This window comes from Oncorhynchus keta, chromosome 4 (assembly GCF_023373465.1).
Source record: "Oncorhynchus keta strain PuntledgeMale-10-30-2019 chromosome 4, Oket_V2, whole genome shotgun sequence".
Lineage (NCBI taxonomy): Eukaryota > Metazoa > Chordata > Actinopteri > Salmoniformes > Salmonidae > Oncorhynchus > Oncorhynchus keta.
The window spans coordinates 16384002-16410386 of NC_068424.1; the positions used below are offsets into that span (position 1 = coordinate 16384002).

Genomic DNA, 26385 nt, shown 5'->3' on the forward strand with positions numbered 1-26385 from the left:
CCTCCTTGTTGTTAGCGCGTTCAGCCCAGTAATCCATCTTCATGAGGTACGAGCACTAGGTCCAGACAAAGTCCAAACGTTCTGTCCAAAGTTCTGTTACAGTCGGTAGAAACATGTCAAATGATGTATAGAATCAATCTTTAGGATGTTTTTAACATAAATCTTCAAAAATGTTCCAACCGGAGAATTCCTTTGTCTGTAGAAAAGCAATGGAACGAGAGCTACTTTCACGTGAACAAGCATCACGAGCTTGTGGCACTCTGCCAGACTACTGACTCAAAGAGCCCTTATGAGCCCCTCCTTTACAGTAGAAGCCTCAAACAAGTTTCTAAAGACAGTTGACATCTAATGGAAGCCTTAGGAAGTGCAATTTGACCCCATAGGCACTGTGTTTTCGATAGGCCAAGCTTTGAAAGACTACAAACCTCAGATTTCCCACTTCCTGGTTGGATTTTTCTCAGGTTTTTGCCTGCCATATGAGTTCTGTTATACTCACAGACATCATTCAAACAGTTTTTAGAAACTTCAGAGTGTTTTATATCCAAATCTATATGCATATATTAATATATGCATATATTAGCAACTGGGACTGAGTAGCAGGCAGTTTACAGGCAGGCAGTTTACTCTGGGCACGCTTTTCATCCAAACGTGAAAATGCTGCCCCCTATCCCAAACAGGGTTTAAACAATGAGACAGAGTTACTACAGCAGTTATATGTGAGTCTGTAGCACCTTTAGACACTGAGACACACAGAGTTACTACAGTAGTAGTTGAACATCACATTCTACAGCCATGTTTCCCACCAGAGCTGTGGCTTTGTGTAGCGCCGTAATTCTCCAAGACCAGAGTTCATGACCCCTGGTTAAGTTTCATCATTTCATTCTGGTGAGTAGCCTGAAGACCAGACGTTGATTTCATATAATTCTACATCGGGGAGAAATTTGTGTTTGGAGCAGGAGAGTTCTCTCACGACCTCTACAAGCCAGAATGCTGAATAAAATGTTACTTTACCAGTTGTCCGTGTGGTTGGTCCTTTTTCAGGTAGGAATGTCTCACAATATATCCACAGGAAAGTATAAATGGGTAAATATTCCAAAGTGCTGGTACTGGGTTCAGATTTCTATCACGTGAAGCATGCCCACAAGATGAAAATACATTAACGTGACGCATGCATACTTGCCGAGCTCATGCGCGTGTTTACATGGTTCAGGAGATAGGAATCTGAACGCACTTCCAAACAAACGTATGACATTAATGTTAGACTGTGAACCAGAGGTATCCCAGTCTGATTGTCAGGCAATATGGAGAGTTCTGTCCTTACTTGTAGTACCAGCGGCTCCCTGGGGGTGGAGCTGTGGCAGTGGATGATGGAGGCCAGAGTGCTGGTCAGGTTATAACTGCTCTGGAGAACATCTCTGCTCTCATCATCACAGACTGGGGTAGAGAACACACACACACCAACACAAGTTCAATTGGTTTTGTATTATTTTGGAGTGAGAGAAACATTGTCGGCTGTTGACAAAAATAGTATGACTGAAATGTGTTGGGAATTTGTGTGTGTACCTAGTTGGGCCAGTAGAGAGATTATGGTTCCGGTGAGTGCGGGGCTAGTGTTAGGGTCTCCTGCCAACTCCACAAATCCACAGACACACTCACTGGGGAGGACCTGGCCCGACGACAGCAGACGAACACACTGCATTCCTGACAGCTCCTACACACACACAACACACACACACACATTTACACACTAATAATTTACATTTACATTTAAGTCATTTAGCAGACGCTCTTATCCAGAGCGACTTACAAATTGGTGCATTCACCTTATGACATCCAGTGGAACAGCCACTTTACAATAGTGCATCTAAATCTTTTAAGGGGGGTGAGAAGGATTACTTTATCCTATCCTAGGTATTCCTTAAAGAGGTGGGGTTTCAGGTGTCTCCGGAAGGTGGTGATTGACTCCGCTGTCCTGGCGTCGTGAGGGAGTTTGTTCCACCATTGGGGAGCCAGAGCAGCGAACAGTTTTGTCTGGGCTGAGCGGGAACTGTACTTCCTCAGTGGTAGGGAGCCGAGCAGGCCAGCGGTGGATGAACGCAGTGCCCTTGTTTGGGTGTAGGGCCTGATCAGAGCCTGGAGGTACTGAGGTGCCGTTCCCCTCACAGCTCCGTAGGCAAGCACCATGGTCTTGTAGCGGATGCTACAATTTGGTAATAAACCGATTATGGCAAGACATGTAAACAGCTTAATTTGAATTTTAGCTGCGTATTTGAAGCAACTTGAAGCAGCAGCTTTGGCACAATCAACAGTCTTCATTTTAGTTTGACTTTACTAACAAGAGGGCTTTGTGTTGAAGCCTATTTCTTCCTATTTAAGAAACAAGAGGCATGCCTACCTGTTCGACAGACAAAAATTAGGCTATAGGCTGCTATATGCATAGATTTAACTGTCAATTCCTTCACCAACCATGCACTCTTTAAATAACCTACCTATGTGTCAGTGGAAGGGCTGTTAAAACCAAGACTCGAAATGAGGGGATATGCTATATTCCTACCTTTCATTAAACTAAATGGCAAAAAAGCACAGGCCTACCCCTTGTAAGCTTAAGATTTGGAAGAAAACTAAAACGGATCCGATTATATAAAGTGATCTATAACAGCGCTTTGGTCCGCAAATACTTTATGCTTGAAACAAGCAGTAAAACACCCTAGAAAAACATGACTGCGATGCATATAGTGATATCATTGTTTTGTTTCTTTGACATTCATAGGCTGAGCTACAACTTTCTGTAGCTGAGGAGACAAAAATATATACTTTACAAGCAATCAATTGATTGAGCTATTCACTTTCTGTACAATAGAAAATGTTTCAACCAAGACAGCTTTTAGGGAAACACTTGTGACCTTCTCTCGTTGAGAGATAAGCAGTTAAAGCTTCCATTTTTCTGCGTCAGTAGGCCTACTCTGGCTGGGATGGAAAGGTAGGCCTACTCTGGCTGGGATGGAAAGGTAGGCCTACTCTGGCTGGGATGGAAAGGTAGGACTACTCTGGCTGGGATGGAAAGGTAGGCCTACTCTGGCTGGGATGGAAAGGTAGGCCTACTCTGGCTGGGATGGAAAGGTAGGCCTACTCTGGCTGGGATGGAAAGGTAGGCCTACTCTGGCTGGGATGGAAAGGTAGGCCTACTCTGGCTGGGATGGAAAGGTAGGCCTACTCTGGCTGGGATGGAAAGGTAGGCCTACTCTGGCTGGGATGGAAAGGTAGGCCTACTCTGGCTGGGATGGAAAGGTAGGCCTACTCTGGCTGGGATGGAAAGGTAGGCCTAACTTTCGAAAGTACCATGCTCAGATTCCTAATGACGTCTCAGGTTTTATTATTTGCAAACAGGGACAGTTTCGTTGCAAACAAGATACATCGATTTGGCATTGGAAAAATATGACAAGAACAACACATATCTATCTCCCTGGGCATTCTTAGACTGTAATTTTGGTAATTTAAAAAGTTATAGAAATAGATTCTGCTAATATGTAAAATGATGTAGAGCTGCATGACATTTTTAGGCTATTTTTTTCCTGACCTGCAAATACGATGATAGATTCATGCAATGTTTCTACACTAAAGGAGATCATTCCAACCCCTACTCTTGTCCAAAGTGGTCTGCAAACCCACAACCTTCTGGCCCGGCAGACCTGTGCACTATCAAAATTCCTGTGTTGCCATGTAATGCTTACAGGATGAATAACAGTTTCTAAAACTGCATATCTAAGGCTCTGGTCTGTCCAAGAAGTGAGGGTAAACGGTGGACAAGTTCTCTGTTATCTACGTTATATTTTAATATTTTAATTATTTTGGGGGGTATAGGGGAGGGTCCCTTGCTTTTTTCAAGCATTCAGGGAGAGTTTAGGTCAAATGTATTTTGCTGAAGGGAGGCCCATCCATTTTCATTTCAGTGGTCCAATTTTCTGTAACCCTGATTATAAATAACGTTCACTCCCAACTCGTATTGTGTGCATGTAACCGTGCTCAGTGTCACGTTGATATATCTCACAAAGTAGACATGTTGAAACTGACCTCCACTTGTTTCTGCAGCTGGGCAGCGTTATGGGCCGTCCTGTTGTCTCTGTACTGGTGGATGGCCAGCAGGAGAGACTTCAGACACGTCGTTACGTCCATTCTGCAACACAACAGCCCTTTTGAGCTCAGTAGCAGTTCATCTGTATGACACTGTTTATCAGCTACAGGCGTTGTTTGGAGCGTTTCCTGGGAAGCTTAGTCAAACAGTATAGATAGTTACACTTTTAAAAATGGCTGAACTACAGCTGATAAGGCTTTGGTTTGACAACTTGTTAGCAAAGGAAAACAGTTCATGCTAACTAGCTTGCTACCAAGGCTAACTATTGTTATGATCCCCGACTAATGTTTAGATGTGGCAAATGATAACGGCATTGATTATCACTATTCACGTAACTTTATGAAATATACATCAATAACATAAACACCAATTTCATTTAAAAAAGAAATAAATACATACATTATTTCTGTCCTCTTCTGTCAAGCCTTGTCGTACCTCTTCCACTTCCTCCCGCTTTCCACTTCGAACAGCGGAACAGCCAATGAGATACTGAAGGGGGTATCTGCATTCCAATATGGCGACCGGAGTATGGGCAAGTGAGTGTGTTGGTCGAAAGGAAAGTAGTGGGCGTGTGGAAATTAGTAGGTGTGTCGAAAGCGCTCTGCTATAGGTTTAGACGGTTTTGATTGAGCGGTGTTTTTTGTCTTCCGTTTCTAACCACGCAACTACCGTACATATTTGAGCTACCATATCGCGAGAGTTTGGAATTCGTTTTGAAACCAGAGGATGAGTTTGAGTCGCATATCACAGTTAGTTTTACACAAATAATTGTACATTTCACTTATAAAACTGATGATTTATTATTTTTTATTAAAAGTATTCATTATGGGTGTACTGTTGCTTCATGCGTTGTATGCATGTGCTTACTTTGACTGTTACCCTGAAATTGGCTACTTGGTAGCTACTTCCCATGTGTTGCCAGTAGTTCTTGTCAAGCAGGAGCTCAGGGCACTGTCACAGTGTCGCCTTCCATGCCCTCCCATTGAGTAGTAGGCTATGTATAAAGGTGACATCTAGATGGTTATCAATATTTGTTATTTCTTGGGTAGGCTGCTATCATTCTTGAAAAAAAATTGTGAGAGAAAACAATTGCCACGTTAGCTAAATAAAGGTAAAATACAAATATTGCTGTTACATTGCACAACCTTCAATGTTATGTCATAATTATGTAAAATTCTGGCAAATTAATTATGGTCTTTGTTAGGAAGAAATGGTCTTCACACAGTTCACAACGAGCCAGGCAGCCCAAACTAGTGTATTGTAATGACCTGACTAGATCATAAATTAACAATTGTCCAGACAGAGGCTTGAGTTTACGAATTGACGGTTTATTACACCAACTTTACACAGGCTACTGTTTGGGCCGTAGCACACGCCAAATAGATGACAGATAACCCACAAGCCAATCGTGACCTTCTCTTGTGAAACCCAGACGTAAGAGAGAGAGAACAAAGGCTGAACCTGGGCTTAACTTCCAATGCTCCACCCCCCTGCCCAACCCCCCTCCACGCCACTCCGCCAACCACCAGGATGCCCGGCATCAGAACATTCCAGGCATTCCCGTGATTGGCAGATAGCAGGTTGATTGGCAGGTCGGACCCCGCGAACACCGGGTACTGGTCAGTACAACACAACCACCTCCTAGCCTAACACATAACACACAGCTGTCTGTGCGGGTCGCTACAGTATAAACCCTGACTCTGCTTGCACTGAACGCAATAGAAGTGACACAATTTCCCTAGTTAATATTGCCTGCTAATATGCATTTATTTTAACTAAATAGGCAGGTTTAAAATATATATACTTCTGTGTATTGATTTTAAGAAAGGCATTGATGTTCATGGTTAGGTACATTTGTGCAACGATTGTGCTTTTTTCGCGAATGTGCTTTTGTTAAATCATCACCCGTTTAGCGAAGTAGGCTGTGATTTGATGGTAAATTAACAGGCACCGCTTTGATTATATGCAACGCAGGACAAGCTAGTTAAACTAGTAATATCATCAACCATGTGTAGTTAACTAGTGATTATTTTTGTCCCATGAAATAAATGTTGTGGATCTTAATGTTTTTCCTCATAATCCTGGACTATCGGACCACCATTTTATTACGTTTGCAATTGCAACAAATAATCTGCTCAGACCCCAACCAAGGAACATCAAAAGTCGTGCTATAAATTCACAGTTAACACAAAGATTCCTTGATGTCCTTCCAGATTCCCTCTGTCTACCCATGGACGCCAGAGGACAAAAATCAGTTAACCACCTAACTAAAGAACTCAATTTAAGATTGTGCAATACCCTAGACCCTAAATTAATACATGCTTTTGTCACTTCTAGGTTAGACTACTGCAATGCTCTACTTTCCGGCTACCCGGATAAAGCACTAAATAAAATTCAGTTAGTGCTAAATACGGCTGCTAGAATCCTGACTAGAACCCAACAATTTTATCATATTACTCCAGTGCTAGCCTCCCTACACAGTTTTACTGCTAACCTACAAAGCATTAGATGGGATTGCTCCTACCTATCTCTCTGATTTGGTCCTGCCGTACATACCTACACGTACACTACGGTCACACGACGCAGGCCCCCCAATTGTCCCTACAATTTCTAAGCAAACAGCTGGAGGCAGGGCTTTCTCCTATAGAGCTCAATTTTTATGGAACGGTCTGCCTACCCATGTCAGAGATGCAAACTCGGTCTCAACCTTTAAGTCTTTACTGAAGACTCATCTCTTCAGTGGGTCATATGATTGAGTGTAGTCTGGCCCAGGAGTGGGAAGGTGAACAGAAAGGCTCTGGAGCAACGAACCGCCCTTGCTTTCTCTGCCTGGCCGGTTCCCCTCTTTCCACTGGGACTCTCTACCTCTAACCTTATTACAGGGCCTGAGTCACTGGCTAACTGGGGCTCTCTCATACCGTCCCTGGGAGGGGTGCGTCACCTGAGTGGGTTGAGTCACTGATGTGATCATCCTGTCTGGGTTGGCGCCCCCCTAACCCTAACCCCCCCCCCTTGGGTTGTGCCGTGGCAGAGATCTTTGTGGGCTATACTCAGCCTTGTCTCAGGATGGTAAGTTGGTGGTTGAAGATATCCCCCTAGTGGTGTGGGGGCTGTGCTTTGGCAAAGTGGGTGGGGTTATATCCTTCCTGTTTGGCCCTGTCCGGGGGTGTCCTCGGATGGGGCCACAGTGTCTCCTGACCCCTCCTGTCTCAGCCTCCAGTATTTGTGCTGCAGTAGTTTATGTGTCGGGGGGCTAGGGTCAGTTTGTTATATCTGGAGTACTTGTCCTGTCCTATTCGGTGTCCTGTGTGAATTTAAGTGTGCTCTCTCTAATTCTCTCTTTCTTTCTCTCTCTCGGAGGACCTGAGCCCTAGGACCATGCCTCAGGACTACCTGACATGATGACTCCTTGATGTCCCCAGTCCACCTGGCCATGCTGCTGCTCCAGTTTCAACTGTTCTGCCTTATTATTATTGGACCATGCTGGTCATTTATGAACATTTGAACATCTTGGCCATGTTCTGTTATAATCTCCACCCGGCACAGCCAGAAGAGGACTGGCCACCCCACATAGCCTGGTTCCTCTCTAGGTTTCTTCCTAGGTTTTGGCCTTTCTAGGGAGTTTTTCCTAGCCACCGTGCTTCTACACCTGCAGAATTTAGAACAAAATACAACAATTCCCTACAAACCCATCACCTCCACCCAAAATACAATTTGTAAATCGCTCTGGATAAGAGCGTCTGCTAAATGACTTAAATGTAAATGTAATACCACCCAATCCCCATTCCCATCCAACCTCTCTGACCCTGTCAAACAACCTCTCAATCCTGTATGCCCTAATCTCATACTACACAACATAACTTCCTCCCTTCTGTTCCCATTACATACTACTATAACAATGTCTGCCCTTACTACTTTCATCCCATTGTCTCTGCCAGATATCTAACCCATTTTTCCTAACCCATGTTTTAATTTCCCCTCTACCTAACTGTACCTGTTTAGCCACCATATTATTTTACAAAGCTTTTTTTGCTATTATGTCTATATTATTTCCATTAACTCCCATATGAGCTGGCAAGGAAGATGTCAAGGAAGTAAGTTTGTCTTTATACAGGATGTACCGACCCCACCTACCGTCAACCAGTCATGTCAACACGGAGCTATATGGAGCTATAAGCCAAGCATCAAGGAGTTCTTCTCCCTAAATTCCCTTTCCCCTTCTTGTCTCACTCACTCAATTGCGTTCTGACCGCTCCATCTATACACCTGTCCTGAGTCTACACACAAGCTCCTACACAAGGGTCTCCAGAAATACATACCTATAAAAACATATCTAACTGATGGAATACACAAGCTACATTCCTTGCCAAATGACAACAGTTTTAACACAACTTCCAAATGGGCTGGTTGATTGAAGTAGGGTTATATGTGTTCCAACAAAGACCTGCAGTTTTGGAATAATTGAGTCAAGTCTATTTTCCGCTTGTGCTACTTTGCAAACGGCTAGTACCATTTAGAATTGGTTAGCCTTTAACTCCCCTAAATATAGGCAGGTTCCACACTGAAAATATGCTAATTATAAAGACAAAGAGCGTACTTTTATCAGAATCAGCCTAGACCTATTCACACCAAAAATGTGTTGAGGCCGTAATTCATCACCATGCAGTGTACAATGTGGAATTGTCCATTTTGAAAATTCAAAAGAACAAGTAGAATAAACTCAATCGAATGTCTGTGTATTGAAAAGGCAGATGCTGCTGAGGTTACTGCCTTTTTCATGATCGTGTTCCGCGATATAATATAACCAGTTGATATCACGGTTTCAATAAATCAATCCTAAATGGCACTTGTTTTTTTATTGACTGAATTAACACTGAGTATAAACTGTTCAAAGGCACCTAAATATTTTGTCTTGCCCATTCACCCTCTGAATGGCACACATACACAATCCATGTCTCACTTGTCTTAAAAATCCTTCTTTAACCTGTCTCCTCTCCTTCATCTACACTGATTGAAGTGGATTTAACAAGTGATAACAATGAGGGTTCATATCTTTCATCTGGATTCACCTGGTGAGTCTATGTCATTGAAAGAGCAGGTGTCCTTAATGTTTTGTATACTCAGTGTATATGGAGCAATTTAGCAATAATGTTTTGTTATCTGTAATGGTTATGATAAATTAAGCATTGTTGCACACTGTTGGAATATAGGACTAGATCAAGTGACCAATAATCCAATGTTATTGGTCACATACGCCAAATACAACAAGTGTAGACTTTACAGTGAAATGCTTATTTAGGAAGCCATTCCCAACAATGCAGAGTTCAAAAGTAGGACAAATATTTGCTAAATAATAAATACACACATATTTTTTGGGGGCCTTGTGGTCTAAAAAAATATATATAATTTTTCATTAGAGTACTCAAAATGTTTCATGTTAATTACTTTGCACCCCTACTTTCAGACAAAGTCAGGCGACCCAAGTGTGTGTGTGTGTGTGTGTGTGTGTGTGTGTGTGTGTCGCCATGTCGGAATACCTGTACTTGTGTTCTAGCTAAATAGTAGGCTGATTGGCTTTGTGAAAATATAGATGTGAAATGTCTATAACTAAGTAGGCCTATTCTTTAAATGCTAGGATGTCATACTAATTTTTACTTTTCATCTTGTAGAATTCACTGCAAACTATTGAAGGGAAAAAGCATATTTTCAGATCCATGTGAGTTTGACATCTGATAATTAGATAAGAGGACAATCTGTACTAAACGGAAGGAATGGCGGGCAACAAAGCAATTGTGTATTAAGTGATGCATTCTCAGTATGGGTGAGCCTAATATGTTGATATGTGTTGCTTACTGCATACATTTATACTAAACAGTTTGTTCTAAATAGTATGAAGTATGATTAGTACACAGCATGCACTTCATGGCTTGCACAGATATCAGAACTCCAAATAACACTATAGCAATAATTTAAATTGCAATCTCTGCATATGTCCATGGGATGAATGTACACAAGATATACTATGCCTTTCAGACACAGCCAGTGTGTGTGTGTGTGTGTGTGTGTGTGTGTGTGTGTGTGTGTGTGTGTGTGTGTGTGTGTGTGTGTGTGTGTGTGTGTGTGTGTGTGTGTGTGTGTGTGTGTGTGTGTGTGTGTGTGTGTGAGTGTGTGTGGAAACTAGCACCCTAGCAGCCTTTTGCCTTCTGTTTCTATTCTCAGTACAGCTGTATGTTCAGCCTGACAAGCATCAGGCATTCAAAAACCATTTACAGGAAAGCATCTTTAAATGTCATGAACAATCAAAATCATGTTATCATGAAATTCGATGACATTTGAAGGAAAACTGATGGAAAATTACTTTTGCTTCTACATTGATAAAGCTTGATTATAAAGTTACTGGTCCCCTCCCCCATGTCAAACACTTGGATTCATTATTAAGTGGACAAGGTGACATCACCTTAACTCTCATTTTAATACGTACCGCCTTGTACCCAACATCAGAGAAGGTGTTTTACTGTAGGGTGTCAGCAAATATAGTACTTATATGTTTCCCCTTTCATCTGTGTCTGGTGTTAGCTAGTTTCTGGCTAGCCAGGTGTTCATCTGTGTCTGGTGTTAGCTAGTTTCTGGCTAGCTAGGTCTTCATCTATGTCTGGTGTTAGCTAGTTTCTGGCTAGCTAGGTCTTCATCTATGTCTGGTGTTAGCTAGTTTCTGGCTAGCTAGGTCTTCATCTGTGTCTGGTGTTAGCTAGTTTCTGGCTAGCTAGGTCTTCATCTGTGTCTGGTGTTAGCTAGTTTCTGGCTAGCTAGGTCTTCATCTGTGTCTGGTGTTAGCTAGTTTCTGGCTAGCTAGGTCTTCATCTGTGTCTGGTGTTAGCTAGTTTCTGGCTAGCTAGGTCTTCATCTGTGTCTGGTGTTAGCTAGTTTCTGGCTAGCTAGGTCTTCATCTGTGTCTGGTGTTAGCTAGTTTCTGGCTAGCTAGGTCTTCATCTGTGTCTGGTGTTAGCTAGTTTCTGGCTAGCTAGGTCTTCATCTATGTCTGGTGTTAGCTAGTTACTGGCTAGCCAGGTGTTCAGTTAGCATTGAACCAAAGGTGGGAAGGATCATTCAAAACTCAGTTGTCAAGTCAACACATCTGTCAGTGCTGCTGTGAACCGCATCACAAGAGAAATGCAAATGGGGGATGAAAAACACAAGTTTACATCGGCTTGGCAATTATTACACATACTCATAGTCCATATTGAATTTTGCAGGGCCTTCTTTCCTTTGATGCAGGTAAGGCTGGCTGAAAGTGAAACACACTATCTACGGCAGGGACCTTGCAGAGAGGTGTGAAAACCGTAGTGTGTCAAAAACAAATGGCGGTGGGTGTTAGTGTGGGTGTGTGTGTAACCCAGACTGAGTATCCCAGTCAAACGTGTGCATGCATGTGCTGTCACCCTGGGCATAGACGTCAATCTATTCCACATTGGTTCATTGAAATGACATGGGAAACAACGTTAATTTAACCAGTGTGTGCCCAGTGGTGTTTGTGTGTACACAGAATATTATGGAGAGTCATTACAGCAGAGTTACTATTATTTGACTCGAAAAGGGTAGCTTTAACTATTTTTGAAATTAAGTGACTGATTGTGACCACTAGAGTCAAAGGTAAAACAAAGAGTTAATTTGAATAGTGTTCATTAGTATTTCTAGAGTAAATGTGAACCCACCCACAAATTAGCAGTTTAAATTTAGATTTTGCCGCCATTTATATTTTCTTCCTCGTATTTGACTCAGGCTGACGCTGACAGGAGTAGTCTTTGCATCCAGGTAAGTAACATGGTTTTGAAATTCATATTTGGCCTAAGTCAACCATTTAGACTGACATATCCTTCTTATCATTTATCATTAGCTAGTTCCAAGCCAAATATTCATTATTACCTAGCAATCGATCGTTACAGCCTGTTTTTTTTTAACCAAGCCAGGCTTGGTACCATTCTCAAAGCGTAGCTACCATTAGCTAGCTAGCTAATCATTTTAGCTCAGTTTGACAGAATGGACATACAAAGGTAGGTACTTGAAGCGGCTAAATTCCAATTTTTTTTATCACCACAGTTGAATAAACCCATAAACATTTGGCAATTCGACACCAAATGTTTTTTAATGTTACTCTAACAAATAGCTAACGTTAGCTACAAGGGTAACTTAGCTAGCTACAGCAGTTAGCTAATGTTACCTAGCTAGCTAGCTAGCTAACAGCTAGCTAATAGCTAACATTAGCGAGCATGGCCATCTATAGTAGCTAGCTAACGTTAACATTCGCAAACTAGAATCACAGATAGAACAATGAGGGTTAGTTATACAAATATTTGCTAGAATACTCAAACCAAATTCAGGGTATAGTCTAATTAAGGTCAGTCATTCATTCTATACACCACTTTGGCCCACGTGAGTGTTGCTTCTTTGGTTAGATAGATGGCTGCTTAGCTAGATGGCTGGATAGCTAGTAACGTTAGCTAGATGGCTACCAAAGCCACACGTCTAAGCTAGCTAAATAGATAACCTAAACCTGCATTCGGTCTGAGAATTCAGTCATGGATGTGTGCCTGCGTAGCTATGATATCGTTAACTGTGTCAGCTGTCGTTACTTTTATTAGGCGTGTGTGCCTTGTACTAGTTATGGAATCTAGAATGCAGCGAAGCCAAGGAGAGAGCAGGGAATACACAGGGATTTTATGGATTTTATGTATTTAGAATGCCATAGTGACTAAAACATAATCATGAGATGAATGAGCCATAAATTATATGGGATGTTTCTATAGAGTGTAGAGAAAAATAAACATTGTTATGTCAGGTATGAATGCCATTACTCCTTACTACCCCAAACCATTATGAATAAAACAACTCTACCAGCACTGGGTAATGTGACACACCCAGCCTACAGAGAGGGGGAAAACCTCACTGTTGGTGGTGGGCCAGTTTAGATCATGGAGAGAGGGGGAAGGATTCACACACTGAGTCACAGACACAGGCCTAGTCCCCAATTCCCCTCTCTGATGTGTCATTGACGTAAACTTCCACTTCAACAAACAGACAAACACTATTTTCTCTGACAACCTCAGTACCCCTGGCACACAGAACAGAAAACATCATGACGACTAAGCACAGCCCGATCTGATGGCACCACACTCAAACTCTCACAGGCTAATAGATTATGTCACAGGCCAGGGGTCAGGGTTCAGAGTGTGCTGCTGAATCAGAAGGGCAGGACCTGGACATAGTCTGATGCATCCACAACTAGATGTGAGAGAGAGTGAGAGGACACAGGTGAGAAGGTTATAAAGGATAGTGAACTGTCTGGACGGTATGTCTGAGCAGCTCTGATGAAGGTCTCGGAACACTGAGAGATGGAACAAAACTAACAGATGGACAGACAAACTGTGTGTGTGTCAAGGTGTGTCACCTACTCTCATAATCAGGCACCTCTTCAATGATATTGGGGTCAGGGAGTTGAAGCAGAGTCTTTCTCTTGACTACATTTACATTTACATTTAAGTCATTTAGCAGAAGCTCTTATCCAGAGCGACTTACACTAAGTGGCATAGGTGCTGGACCAATCCCTGCCCTCGACACTTATAATGGTGGACCAGCTCCTCTAATGTCTTAAAGAACTTCTCCTCTACACCAGTTGTTGTCTACACATGCACACACAAACCATCAGAAACTCACACACAGGCCATCAAACACACACTCACAGACCATCAGAAACACACAGACACACGCACAGACCATCAGAAACACACACACACAGGACATCAAAAACACACAGACAGACCATCAGAAACACACACACAGACCATCAGAAACACACACACAGACCATCAAAAACACACACACACACAGGCCATCAAACACACACACACAGACCATCAGAAACACACAGACACACACACAGACCATCAGAAACACACACACACAGACCATCAGAAACACACACACAGACCATCAGAAACACACACACAGACCATCAGAAACACACACACAGACCATCAAAAACACACACACACACACACAGACCATCACACACACACACACACACACACACACACACACACACACACACACACACACACACACACACACACACACACACACACACACACACACACACAGAGACCATCAGAAACAAGAAGACACAAACACAGACCATCAAAAAGACACAGACACACACACACACAGACCATCAGAAACAGACAGACACATAGACACACAGACATTCAGAAACAGACAGACACACACAGAGACCATCAGAAACACATCAAAATGTATTTGTCACATGCGCTGAATACAACAGGTGTAGTAGACCCTGTTGTGAAATGCTTACTTACAAGCCCTAAACCAACAATAAGTAAGAAACACACAGAGCGTGTACCTGCAGGATGTACATGCTCTTGGGCTCCCGAGTGGGGCAGCGGTTTAAGGCACTGCATCTCCTTGCAAGAGGTGTCACAACAGTCCCTGGTTTGAATCCAGGCTGTATCGCATCCGGCCGTGATTGGGAGTCCCATAGGGCGGCACACAATCGGCCCAGCGTCGTCCAGGTTTGGACGGGGTAGGCCGTCATTGTAAATGAAAATTTGTTCTTAACTGACTTGCCTAGTAAATACAATTTTTAAAAATGTAAAACCTGCAGGGTGAAGTTTCAAGGTCTGGGGTGAGGAGAGAGAGAACACAGGGAGAGGAGAGGACAAGCGGAGAGGAGAGAAAGAGAAGAAAGGAGGAGAAGAAGCATCCTACAACAAGAAGAGAGGAGTGAAGAAGCAGGTTGTTGACCTCCTGTTGGGGTAGTTACCATGGCGTTGGCTCTAGCGGTGTACCACGGGACAATCAGTAAATTGGAGTGTGAGGATCTGCTGGCGAAGAACGGGAAGAACAGAGCTTACCTCATCAGAGACAGCAAAACCATCCAAGCAGCCATGTTTCTGTGTTTCTGTGTGTCTAGTAAGTATTACACTCCTTGTTCTTTTAAATATTGTGGGGTGGTTTGGTGCTTTAGGGAACACTAGTCAGAACCAGTGCTTGACTTGGACACTGAATATCCCTTTGAACATAGTGAAGTTATTAATTACACTTTGGATGGTGTATCAATACACCCAGTCACTACAAAGATACAGACGTTCTTCCTAACTCAGTTGCCAGAGAGGAAGGAAACCGCTGCATCCTGTTTGCAACAAGTGTAAAGGGTTGTGTCAATTCGGATCTGGTATCAGAACAAGTATGACACTGAGTCACCGATTATATACTATGTACTTTTTGTTAGCTAAGCAATAAGTGCTAAATGTGGATTTCGTATATACGGGCTCTCTGTCACATCTCGCAGGGCAAACAGAGAACTGGCTTGTTCCTGACAAAGTTATTATAATAATATTATAAGTAGTTCCTGCTTCTGAGCTGGCCTGTCAGAGTAGAGACTGGGCATGGTTTAAACTCACTCAGCCTATCGTTGATTGTTGGCGCACGAACTGGTCCCAGCCCCTAGGCACTTCAGCAGTCAGGCGTTGTAGCTGTGTAGAATATCTATGCGCTCATACTCTCGATACATTTATCACACACCTGGCTCCTGTTATCTAACAAAAGACCGTTTGTTCTCTACACTACGTTCTGTATGTGTCCCCCGCAACTCATTGCACAGTTCCTGTTTTTTTTGTTATTCTGTATTTTTCCATCACGGGAAAGGCCCATGGCCCTGAAACTGTTGACAATGTCTCAAGTCAGCTATGTTGCATAACACAGAACCTCACACAAGGCACTAAAGTAATACTGCAAAAACCGTAGCAAAGCAATTCGCTTTTTGTCCTAAATACAAACTTGTGTTTGGGGCAAATCCAATACAACATATTTTTGCGTACCACTCTCCATATTTTCAATCATGTTATGGGTATGCTTGTCATCGTTGAGGACTGGTGAATTTTTCAGGATTAAAAAAAAACGGAATGGCACAGGCAACATTTCTATATACTATATTTAAATTGTTTTAAAATAATGTTTAAATTTATATTTTGAAAGGTTTCTAGTTTGCTCAGTTAATTTATTCAATTTCTTTATTGCTCTAAATCGAAATGTTATTTTGCCTATTTCTCTTTTCTGTCTGGATTACGCATAGATGGTGGACAATCTATTCCTAGTATTTACGGAATGTCTGTCTCTTACTAAACTGAATACCATTGTGAATAGAACTTGGCCGTTTTAAATTATGTATATTATAAAATAAGCATGTTTTCATCAATATGGGTTTTCTTAAAAAAGTCAAGACTGTGTTTTATGTCGTGCAATCTATGAACTGCTTACCTATGGGTAACAAATGGACAAAGGAGTCACGGAAAACCTGGAAAAACTGTCTGGAGCCACGTGTCAAACTATACCCTTCTGTTAGTTACTAGGCATCTCTTGACGCTTTGTAGAAAAGGCGGGTTAGTGCCTCTCCATAGAACTAGTGTTGCCAACTAACTGTCACTATATTTAGGGAGCATTCAGAACTCTCTGGCGACAAATTTTCAAAAAAGCAACTAGCGACAAATCTAGCGACTTTTTCTGGTGTTATCGGAGACTTTTGGAGACTCTGACGTGAAAGCACATATCGTTCTTACTCTTCTCAACGAGCAGCGTGTGCTGCCGTGGGCCCCACCCCTGTCCCAAAGCACTCCCATATCAAAATGTGGAAAAGGGGAAGGGGTCTGAATACTTACGAATGCACTGTACATTATAAATGTAGAAGTATACTTGCCCTACTGCATGGCACATTAGGAGGTAACCAGGGAAATGGGCACACACCCCTACTAGGGTTGGGCAGCTTATGATTAGTTACTTTTGATGCCTTTGAAGCTCCTGCCCTGTACTCTGCCTGTAAATGACATGTATTTAAATCCATACTCTACATTTAGTCAGTGACTAGTGTCAGTGCTGGGTATAGGCAGGGCAGGGCTGGTTAGTGTGTCCACATCTCTGATGCTATTAATATCCTTGCAGATGTAGCGCTCCAGAAGGAGAGGCTCCCATCAGAACACAGTTGCCCCACAGAGAGCACTCCTGCCTGGGCTGGCCTGGCCAGCTAAGCCCCCTGGTCCTCACATGTTTGGGAGAGTAGGGACTGATGGTATTGAGTACATATTGGCAGAGAGTAGGATGGAGAGGACCGAGTATAGAGGGGGAAGCAGAGGAGAGAGGGATGGAGGAAATAGAGAGTAAAGGAGAGGCAAGGAAGGAACAAGAGATAGAGAAAGACTGAGGCGCATAGGAATGCTTTTATACAGGTAGTCTAATTCTGATATTTGTTTAACTAATTGGTATTTTGACCAAACAGATCAGCTCTGAAAAAGATTGGATGTGAAAATATCTGATGTGATTGGTCAAAAGACCAATTAGTGTAAAAAAGATCACAATTGGGCTTCCTGTCTAAACGCAGCCATTGTGACTCATTGTAAACAGAGGAAAGGGAGGGTAATTATAATCAGTGGCATGTCTTGTGCCTTTCTTCTCCCCCTTGCAGTACAATAATGTGTTAATTGGCACTAAATCTTATCAAAGACACAAAAGTATAGGATCAAGTAGGAATAAAGAAATACATGAATAATACTTTCTCTCTCTTCTTTCATCTATCATTCTCCTCTGTCTGAAGTGAGGTGTGTAGCTCAGTGGTGTGTAGCTCAGTGGTGTGTAGCTCAGTGGTGTGTAGCTCAGTGGTGTGTAGCTCAGTGGTGTGTAGCTCAGTGGTGTGTAGCACAGTGGTGTGTAGCTCAGTGGTGTGTAGCTCAGTGGTGTGTAGCTCAGTGGTGTGTAGCTCAGTGGTGTGTAGCACAGTGGTGTGTAGCTCAGTGGTGTGTAGCTCAGTGGTGTGTAGCTCAGTGGTGTGTAGCTCAGTGGTGTGTAGCTCAGTGGTGTGTAGCACAGTGGTGTGTAGCTCAGTGGTGTGTAGCTCAGTGGTGTGTAGCTCAGTGGTGTGTAGCTCAGTTGGGGTGTAGCTCAGTGGTGTGTAGCTCAGTGGTGTGTAGGTCAGTTGGGGTGTAGCTCAGTGGTGTGTAGCTCAGTGGTGTGTAGGTCAGTTGGGGTGTATAGGTCAGTGGTGTGTAGCTCAGTGGTGTGTAGCTCAGTGGGGTGTGTAGGTCAGTTGGGGTGTATAGGTCAGTTGGGGTGTATAGGTCAGTGGGGTGTATAGGTCAGTTGGGGTGTGTAGATCTGTGGGGTGTATAGGTCAGTTGGGGTGTATAGGTCAGTTGGGGTGTATAGGTCAGTTGGGGTGTATAGGTCAGTTGGGGTGTATAGGTCAGTTGGGGTGTGTAGATCTGTGGGGTGTATAGGTCAGTTGGGGTGTATAGGTCAGTTGGGGTGTATAGGTCAGTTGGGGTGAATAGGTCAGTGGGTTGTGTAGGTCAGTTGGGGTGTGTAGATCTGTGGGGTGTGTAGATCTGTGGGGTGTTCAGTGTAGGTCATTGAGGTGTGAAAGTCAGTGAGGTGTGAACATCTGTGGTGTTTTTCAGTGTAGGTCAGTGGTGTGTTCAGTGTTGGCAGTGTGTGTTTCACTGGGTAACCCAGAGACCAACCCACCTAGTCACCTCAACGACTACATCTCACTCACTCTCTCTCTCTTTCTGCTCTTGTCACTGTCAGTGAGCTCTTGTCTGCTCTCTCTCTCTCCCTTCCTCCCTCTCTCTCTCTCTCCCTTCCTCCCTCTCTCTCTCTCTCCCGCTTCAATCTCTGTTTTACTACGAGCTCCCAGTCTTTCCTCTCTCAGACAAGGCTCGCTCTAGTATTGTCCGGTCTTCTCTCCCTCCTTCTTTCCCTCTGTCTTTGGTTGTAGGATGTTACTCTGGCAACTCTTTGGTCTGATAGGCTTCCTAACGCTTTGCAAAGGTAAGACTCCTTTTTCTGTAACCTCAGTGGTGTGTGTATGTTGAACTAGCCGTGTGAGGTCTCCTCTCTATCCCCCTAACCCAGGTCTAACCCAGGACACACTCTTAGAAAAAAGGGTTCCAAAATGGTTCTTCAGCTATCCCCATAGGATACCCCTTTTTGGTTTCAGGTAGAACACTTTTGGGTTCAATGTAGAACTCTCTCTGGAAAGGCTTCTACATGACACTCAAAAAGGGTTCTACTTGGAATGAAAAAGGGTTCTTCAAAGGGTTCTCCTATGGGGACAGCCAAATAACCCTTTTTGGTTCTAGATAGCACCTTTTTTTCCCAAGAGTTCAGTTTACAGAGAGAGAGATAAAGAGAGTGATATTTGTTGTTTTCTGTCTCATATCTGTTAGCAGACATGTCATTCTAAACTCCCTACAGAACAGACATGTCTCTACACTCCCTACAGAACAGACATGTCTCTACACTCCCTCCAGAACAGACATGTCTCTACACTCCCTACAGAACAGACATGTCTCTACACTCCCTACAGAACAGACATGTCTCTACACTCCCTCCAGAACAGACATGTCTCTACACTCCCTACAGAACAGACATGTCTCTACACTCCCTACAGAACAGGCATGTCTCTACACTCCCTCCAGAACAGACATGTCTCTACACTCCCTACAGAACAGACATGTCTCTACACTCCCTCCAGAACAGACATGTCTCTACACTCCCTACAGAACAGACATGTCTCTACACTCCCTCCAGAACAGACATGTCTCTACACTCCCTACAGAACAGACATGTCTCTACACTCCCTCCAGAACAGACATGTCTCTACACTCCCTACAGAACAGGCATGTCTCTACACTCCCTCCAGAACAGACATGTCTCTACACTCCCTACAGAACAGACATGTCTCTACACTCCCTCCAGAACAGACATGTCTCTACACTCCCTACAGAACAGACATGTCTCTACACTTCCTACAGAACAGACATGTCTCTACACTCCCTACAGAACAGATTCAAATAACTGCCATTTTTGTTCCTCCTCTTCCCCAAAAAATCCCTAAGTGGAGGAATTAGAGTGTGTGTGTGTGTGTGTGTGTGTGTGTGTGTGTGTGTGTGTGTGTGTGTGTGTGTGTGTGTGTGTGTGTGTGTGTGTGTGTGTGTGTGTGTGTGTGTGTGTGTGTGTGTGTGTGTGTGTGTGTGTGTGTGTGTGTGTGTGTGTGTGTGCGCGCACGCCCCCACCGACAGAGAGAGGGGCCAGAGGTAAAAGAACAGCCTGGAACTTCCCTATCTGCTCCAGTTCTGTGTTTGAGAGCAAAGAGGGTGATTGTGGAGAATGAGATGTGGGGCCACAGACCCCTGCTCCACCCCTCTGTGTGACAGACACCCATTATCACTAATTACGTCTTGCATAGAGGAGGAGGCGGGAGGAAGCTGTGACGGAATGAGATGCTTTTTTTAATAGCAATATGATCCGATTGAGAGCTGCAGTAGAGGATCGCAGAGCATGGATCAATGCTAAAGTCACGAGACATGAAGCTGAATTCTAGCCTACATGCTAACACCAGTGGTGCATAGTACTTAAGTAAAAATACTTTAAGGCCAGGCGCCACAGGCCAAAATTGGGATTTTGCTTCCATCTGTCCATTTTCAGATTGTGGGATATTTTGCAACTATAACGTTCATAAAATGTACAAATAAATCGGCAATAATACATATAAATACTTTTATATAATTTTATCCCAACCCCGTCAAATCCAGCTACCATAAATGTCGTTCTTCATAGCATGTTTCATGTAGAACTTCAACCGCTATTTTTAAAACTCTCCATGTTGAGTCGTATATCATTCAAACGCTTGTTTTCCAGAGCATATCGTTAGCTAGTCCATACATGGCTACATCCTTTGTAGACATTGTGCATCGTGCTGAAAAATGTGTAATTTCCTGACATCCAAGTGGTCCTTCTGTAGCTCAGTTGGTAGAGCATGGCGCTTGTAACGCCAGGGTAGTGGGTTCGATTCCCGGGACCACCCATACGTAGAATGTATGCACACATGACTGTAAGTCGCTTTGGATAAAAGCGTCTGCTAAATGGCATATATTATTATTATTATTATTATCCAATTGGTTACTGGCATTTAAAGGCCCTTTCCGGCAACCTGATTGGTTAAAATGCCCCATGTGCCACTTCCTTGTTTTAGAATATCTCCTGCGAAGAATCAAAGTAAAGAGAGACAAAATGATAAAATCTCAAAGAATATACCTACAGTATGTGAATAACAATAGTCGATCTCAGATAGCCAATGCGAGAAAAGTGCCCGGGTTGTTATACAAGAATTAGATGCAAACACCATAACTGAGAAATGTACACATTCAGAGACATAGTTATGTGTGTTTCCTGTCCTTCGTGAGGTCACCAAATGAAACACACTCAACATAACTGTCCCTTAAGTGTCCATGAACTCTTCCCAAATTCTCACAAGTGGACATATAGTTTCATTTTCACATTTTGGGGAATTAGGAGTTTGGCCATGTGAAATTCTTTGTTCACTCTGTGGTCTCTCTCTGCATGGCCAGGGGAAGAGAGTCTCCACCAGGAATTTACAACCTGAGATAACAGAACCTGGGTGTATGAGAGAGTGAGAAGCCACAATCTATACCCAGAAAGGACCAGGTCATGACAATGCTCTCGATTGTGCATCTGTAAAAGTTTAGTGTTTTCGTAGTCAAGCCACATTCCTTCAGCCTACTGAGGTTGAAGAGGTTGGAGTATTCACCAGCTGCCTGATCATGTTTAAATGCAAAATGAAAGAAGTTGGGGTTCACAGTAAGAGCAGAGAATGACCTGACCCTGACCTAGGGCTAGCAGCGTATCAATGAACACACACACACACACAGCAGAGGAGGCTGAGCACAGGAGGAGAGCACAGGCTCATAGTAATGGCTGGGATGGAATAAATGGAACGGTATCAAACACATCAAACATAGAAATCACGTTTGACTCCTTTCCATGAATTCCATTCCAGCCATTACAATGAGCCTGTCCTCCTATCTCTCCTCCAACCAGCCTCCTCTGACACACACACACCCCTCCTCCCCCTTCTCTCCCCAGGCCAGGATAGTGGTGTAGGTGCACTGTGTGATGACTTTACAGACCTGGACTTCCATGAGAGCTTCCTCGGGACCACCCTGAACATTAAGCTGCTGCTCTACACCAAGTAGGTTAGAGAGAGAGAGTATGTGTGTGTGTGTGTGTGTGTGTGTGTGTGTGTGTGTGTGTGTGTGTGTGTGTGTGTGTGTGTGTGTGTGTAAGCTGTTGGATAAAAAGTCATGACATTTTCTGAATAAAGTCTTCTCCTTTCTCCCTCCTTCAGGTATAACCTACGCTGCGGCAGAGAGTTGAACCACCACCAGCTGTCCTCCCAGCCACTCTTCAACCTCTCCCTGCCCACGGCTTTCGTCATCCACGGCTACCGGCCCACCAGGCCCCCTCCGTTCTGGGTGGACCACGTCGTCCAGCTGCTGTCTGAGCAAGAGGACATGAACATCCTGGTAGTGGACTGGAACAGAGGAGCTGCTAACCTCAACTACTTCACTGCTGTGACCAACACACGACAGGCTGCCAACAACCTCACCGGCTTCATACTCAACATGCAGGTGTGTGGCTTGAGGGACGGGTGGATGGTGGGGGTGGGGGGTTGTGGAGTGTTGCTCATTTGCTGAGAATCTTCAGTTGTTCTATGAGTCTTTGGTCAATGTTGCTTAATGTTCTGTGTGTGTGTGTGTGTGTGTGTGTGTGTGTGTGTGTGTGTGTGTGTGTGTGTGTGTGTGTGTGTGTGTGTGTGTGTGTGTGTGTGTGTGTGTGTGTGTGTGTGTGTGTGTGTGTGTGTGTGTGTGTGTGTGTGTAGGCAGAGGGAGCGCCTCTGAGTTCGGTCCACCTGATCGGGTCGAGTCTGGGAGCTCACCTGGCTGGGTTCGTAGGAGCAAACCTGAAGGGCAAGATCGGCCGCATCACAGGTAGGATAAGAGAGTCTGTGCCCTTTGAAGCTATTATTTGATTAATTCATTAATTGGATCATTAATTGATTCATTGTTGTCCAGGTCTGGACCCAGCAGGGCCCATGTTCACTGGAGCGACACCTGAGGAGAGACTTGACCCTTCAGACGCCATGTTTGTAGATGTACTACACACTGACATAAACTGTAAGTACTGACATGCTGTGAGTGTGCGTGTGTGTGTGTGGCGAGGGAGTCTCTTGATGTGTATTTTTGTCTTCCTATTTGTTCATGCAGCGTTTGGTCTCAGAGGTCAACATGGTCATATTGACTACTACGCCAACGGAGGATCTGACCAGCCAGGCTGCCCCAAGACCATCTTCTCAGGTGAGTCTAACACACACACACACACATGTAATAACACTGTAATAACTCACCGCTTCTGTCTTTTGTAGGGAGGTCATATTTCATGTGTGACCACCAGCGCTCTGTGTTCCTGTACCTGTGTGCTCTCAACCGAACCTGCAGTCTCACAGCCTACCCCTGCTCCTCCTACAGTGACTTCCTGGATGGCCAGTGCCTTCAGTGTGAGGCTTTTAAGCCCGCACCCTGCCCTATGCTAGGTGAGGACCGCCTTCCCACTGGTCAACCCAGAATCTCACTGAATCCGTAAACAAGGAAAGAGATGCTTGTCAACAAATCATTGATCAAGTGTTTTTGGTTGCCATACCAACAGTCCTAAAGTTGTATCCATGGTTACCGCCCCAGGTTATGACGTCAGCAGGTGGAGGGATATTCTGCTGCGATTGGGTCAGACCAAGGTATACTTCACCACCACTGCCACGTTGCCCTATAAAAGTAAGTTCAACACCCCTGACTATCTATTAGTGAGTAACATACACTACATTACCAAAAGTGTGTGGACAACTGCTTGTTGAATATCTCATTCCAAAATCATGGGCATTAACATAGTTGGTTTCCCCTTTACTGCTATAATCATGAAAAACAACCCCAGGCCATTATTCCTCCTCCACCAAACTTTACAGTTGGCACTATGCATTCGGACAGGTAGCATTCTCCCGGCATTGGCCAAACCCAGATTCGTCCGTCGGACTGCCAGATGGTGAACGTGATTCATCATTCCAGAGAATGCGTTTCCACTGGTCCAGAGTCCCAATGGCGGTGAGGTTTACACCACTCCGTCCAACGCTTGGCCTTGCGCATGGTGATCTTAGGCTTGTGTGCGGCTGCTGGGCCATGGAAACCCATTTCATGAATCTCCTGACAAACAGTTATTGTGCTGACGTTGCTTCCAGAGGCAGTTTGGAACTTGGTAGTGAGTGTTGCAGTCAAGGACAGATGATTTTTACACACTATGCGCTTCCCTTTCTGTGAGCTTGTGTGGTCTACCACTTCACGACTGAGCCGTTGTTGCTCCTAGACGTTTCCACTTCACAATAACATCACCTACAGTTGACTAGGGCAGCTCTAGCAGGGCAGAAATTTGATGAACTGACTTGTTGGAAATGTGGCATCCTATGACGGTGTCACGTTGAAGGTCACTGAGCTCTTCAGTAAGGTCATTCTACTGCCAATGTTTGTCAATAGAGATTGATCGCATGGCTGTTTGCTCGATGTCATACACCTGTCAGCAGCGGGTGTGGCTGAAATAGTCAAATCCACTCATTTGAAGGGGTGTCCACATACTTTTGTATATATAGTGAACATAATGCTTCTGAAGCAATGAGTTCTTAAAGATTGTGTGTGACACGTTGTGCATGTGTGTGTATATATAACACAGTATGTGTGTGTATGTATATATATATAGAGGTCAGCTACATGGTGGACATGGTGACATGGAACCGGTACCCTCGCTGGGGAGTCCTCATCCTCAGACTCCACAGGGGCAGGAACTTCACTGAGGCACGCATTGACCAGTCAGTCTCGCACGCTTACGCGCACACACACATTTGTTGCAGTAAGACCTCTATCTATCCCTCTCACCCCCTCTCTCCTCCAAAGTAAGCTGTTCAGGTTTGAGCAGTACACCTCCACCCGTCTGTTGGTCCAGTTTGATGAGGACCTTCAGCCCATCCAGAAGATATCCCTCAGCATTGCTACCAGAAACGTGATAGGCCCTCGCTACAAAATCCGACTAATCCGCATCCGCCTCGCCCCCCTGGAGCAACCCGACAGGTGAGACCACCACACACCTGAGTTACACACTTTTCCCCCTCTTTTCTACATTCCCCATATACTCCCTCCTCCTCCCTCCAGGCCACTGATGTGTCGCTATGACATCATCATGGAGGAGAATATTGAGGTGGCGTTCCGCCCTCTGCCCTGCGACCCTCGTCTCTGAGCCACCACCAGAGGGCCTCCCCAGCCACTCACCCAGATGAACCACAAGGGCAAACAGTTGACATCGCCCCCCACTCTGCTTCTGCCTTTGTATAGTCTAGCCAGGCTGCAGGATCACATGCGTTGGCATAGACAGTGAAGACTAGGTGAAGCCGACACCGTGTTTCTTGCAGCTCTCCAGTTCTATGACATCTGATTATAGTGTGGATTAGGGGTCATCTTGGTTGGAAAACACAACAGAACACTGGTGGACCATACAGAGATAACTGAAGAGCTGAATAATGAGGTTGCTGATCAGGGGGGTTGTTGGGAGTTTTCCCTCTCTCTTTCACTGCTCTCTATTTCTGTGCCATAATGAAGGTTGATGGTGTTGCTATTACAATTGTATTTTAATGCAGTCAGAGGGCATTCATAACCTGCTATAACCAGTCATATGATGTTGTAACTCTTCATTGGAGCTCCTGGTTTGTGTCAGTGTCTTGTCCATGTGTATTGCAGCGCTGACTTAACTGAGCAGCTAAAAGAACTTGAAACAATGAAGTTGTATTAAAAGTGGAAATGTTTTTATAAATGATATTTGGAACAGTGGTGTAATCTTATTTTTGTAAAGACTTTGTGTTTCTACCTACATTGTTTGAAATAAATACACCATGTGTTTCACTGTGATCTGACTGGATTTTCTCCCACATCGCCTCTGCTCTTGTGGGGTTAAAGGTTAAGGCCTGCCTCTGCTGCTAAGCACTATCCACCTGTACAGCTGGGTATCCTCATGACCAGTCAGCTCTGTTTAGTCCAGCGGGGAATTATTCCATGGTTCCGCCGACTCTAGAAAAGTCTGACCTTTGACCTCTGTCTGGCAGGGGCATTAACTCTGTTCCTTGAATAGTCCTGGCCAGCCCGGTTTACCTAAAGCAGGCCTGGGTGGAAGTAGGCAAGATTGACCTGTTAAATATCTGCAAGGATCACTTCTGTACCTGACAGGTGTGTACAGGTGAGAGATGT

At 44.1% G+C, this 26385-nt stretch overlaps 2 protein-coding genes across 4 annotated transcripts in view; one reads left to right on the forward strand and one right to left on the reverse strand.

Moving 5' to 3' along the window:
• The window catches only part of cip2a (cellular inhibitor of PP2A), an 18272-nt gene extending 13574 nt beyond the window's left edge, over positions 1-4698 (reverse strand). For both annotated transcript variants that reach the window (XM_052501947.1, XM_052501944.1), the window contains exons 1-4: positions 4532-4698; positions 4072-4174; positions 1564-1711; positions 1322-1434 (exon numbers count right to left, since the gene is read on the reverse strand). In XM_052501947.1, the coding sequence (XP_052357907.1) occupies positions 1322-1434; positions 1564-1711; positions 4072-4173 (363 nt within the window). In that variant the 5' untranslated portion in view covers position 4174; positions 4532-4698. The remainder of the gene's footprint in view (positions 1-1321; positions 1435-1563; positions 1712-4071; positions 4175-4531) is intronic.
• A 6552-nt stretch (positions 4699-11250) lies between these two features.
• Positions 11251-26037, forward strand: LOC118375624 (lipase member H-like). 2 transcript variants are annotated; one of them, XM_052501985.1, is made up of 12 exons: positions 11251-11407; positions 14808-15115; positions 22139-22244; positions 22401-22683; positions 22935-23043; positions 23128-23229; positions 23320-23409; positions 23478-23645; positions 23791-23880; positions 24851-24959; positions 25045-25218; positions 25300-26037. In XM_052501985.1, exons 2-12 carry the CDS (start codon positions 14968-14970, stop codon positions 25382-25384), a joined length of 1464 nt encoding a protein of 487 aa, XP_052357945.1. In that variant the 5' UTR covers positions 11251-11407; positions 14808-14967; the 3' UTR covers positions 25385-26037. The 2 variants fall into 2 exon arrangements, with proteins under 2 accessions (XP_052357945.1, XP_052357956.1); XM_052501996.1 differs by lacking the exons at positions 11251-11407; positions 14808-15115 and adding an exon at positions 18828-19021.
• Positions 26038-26385: the final 348 nt, after the last annotated feature.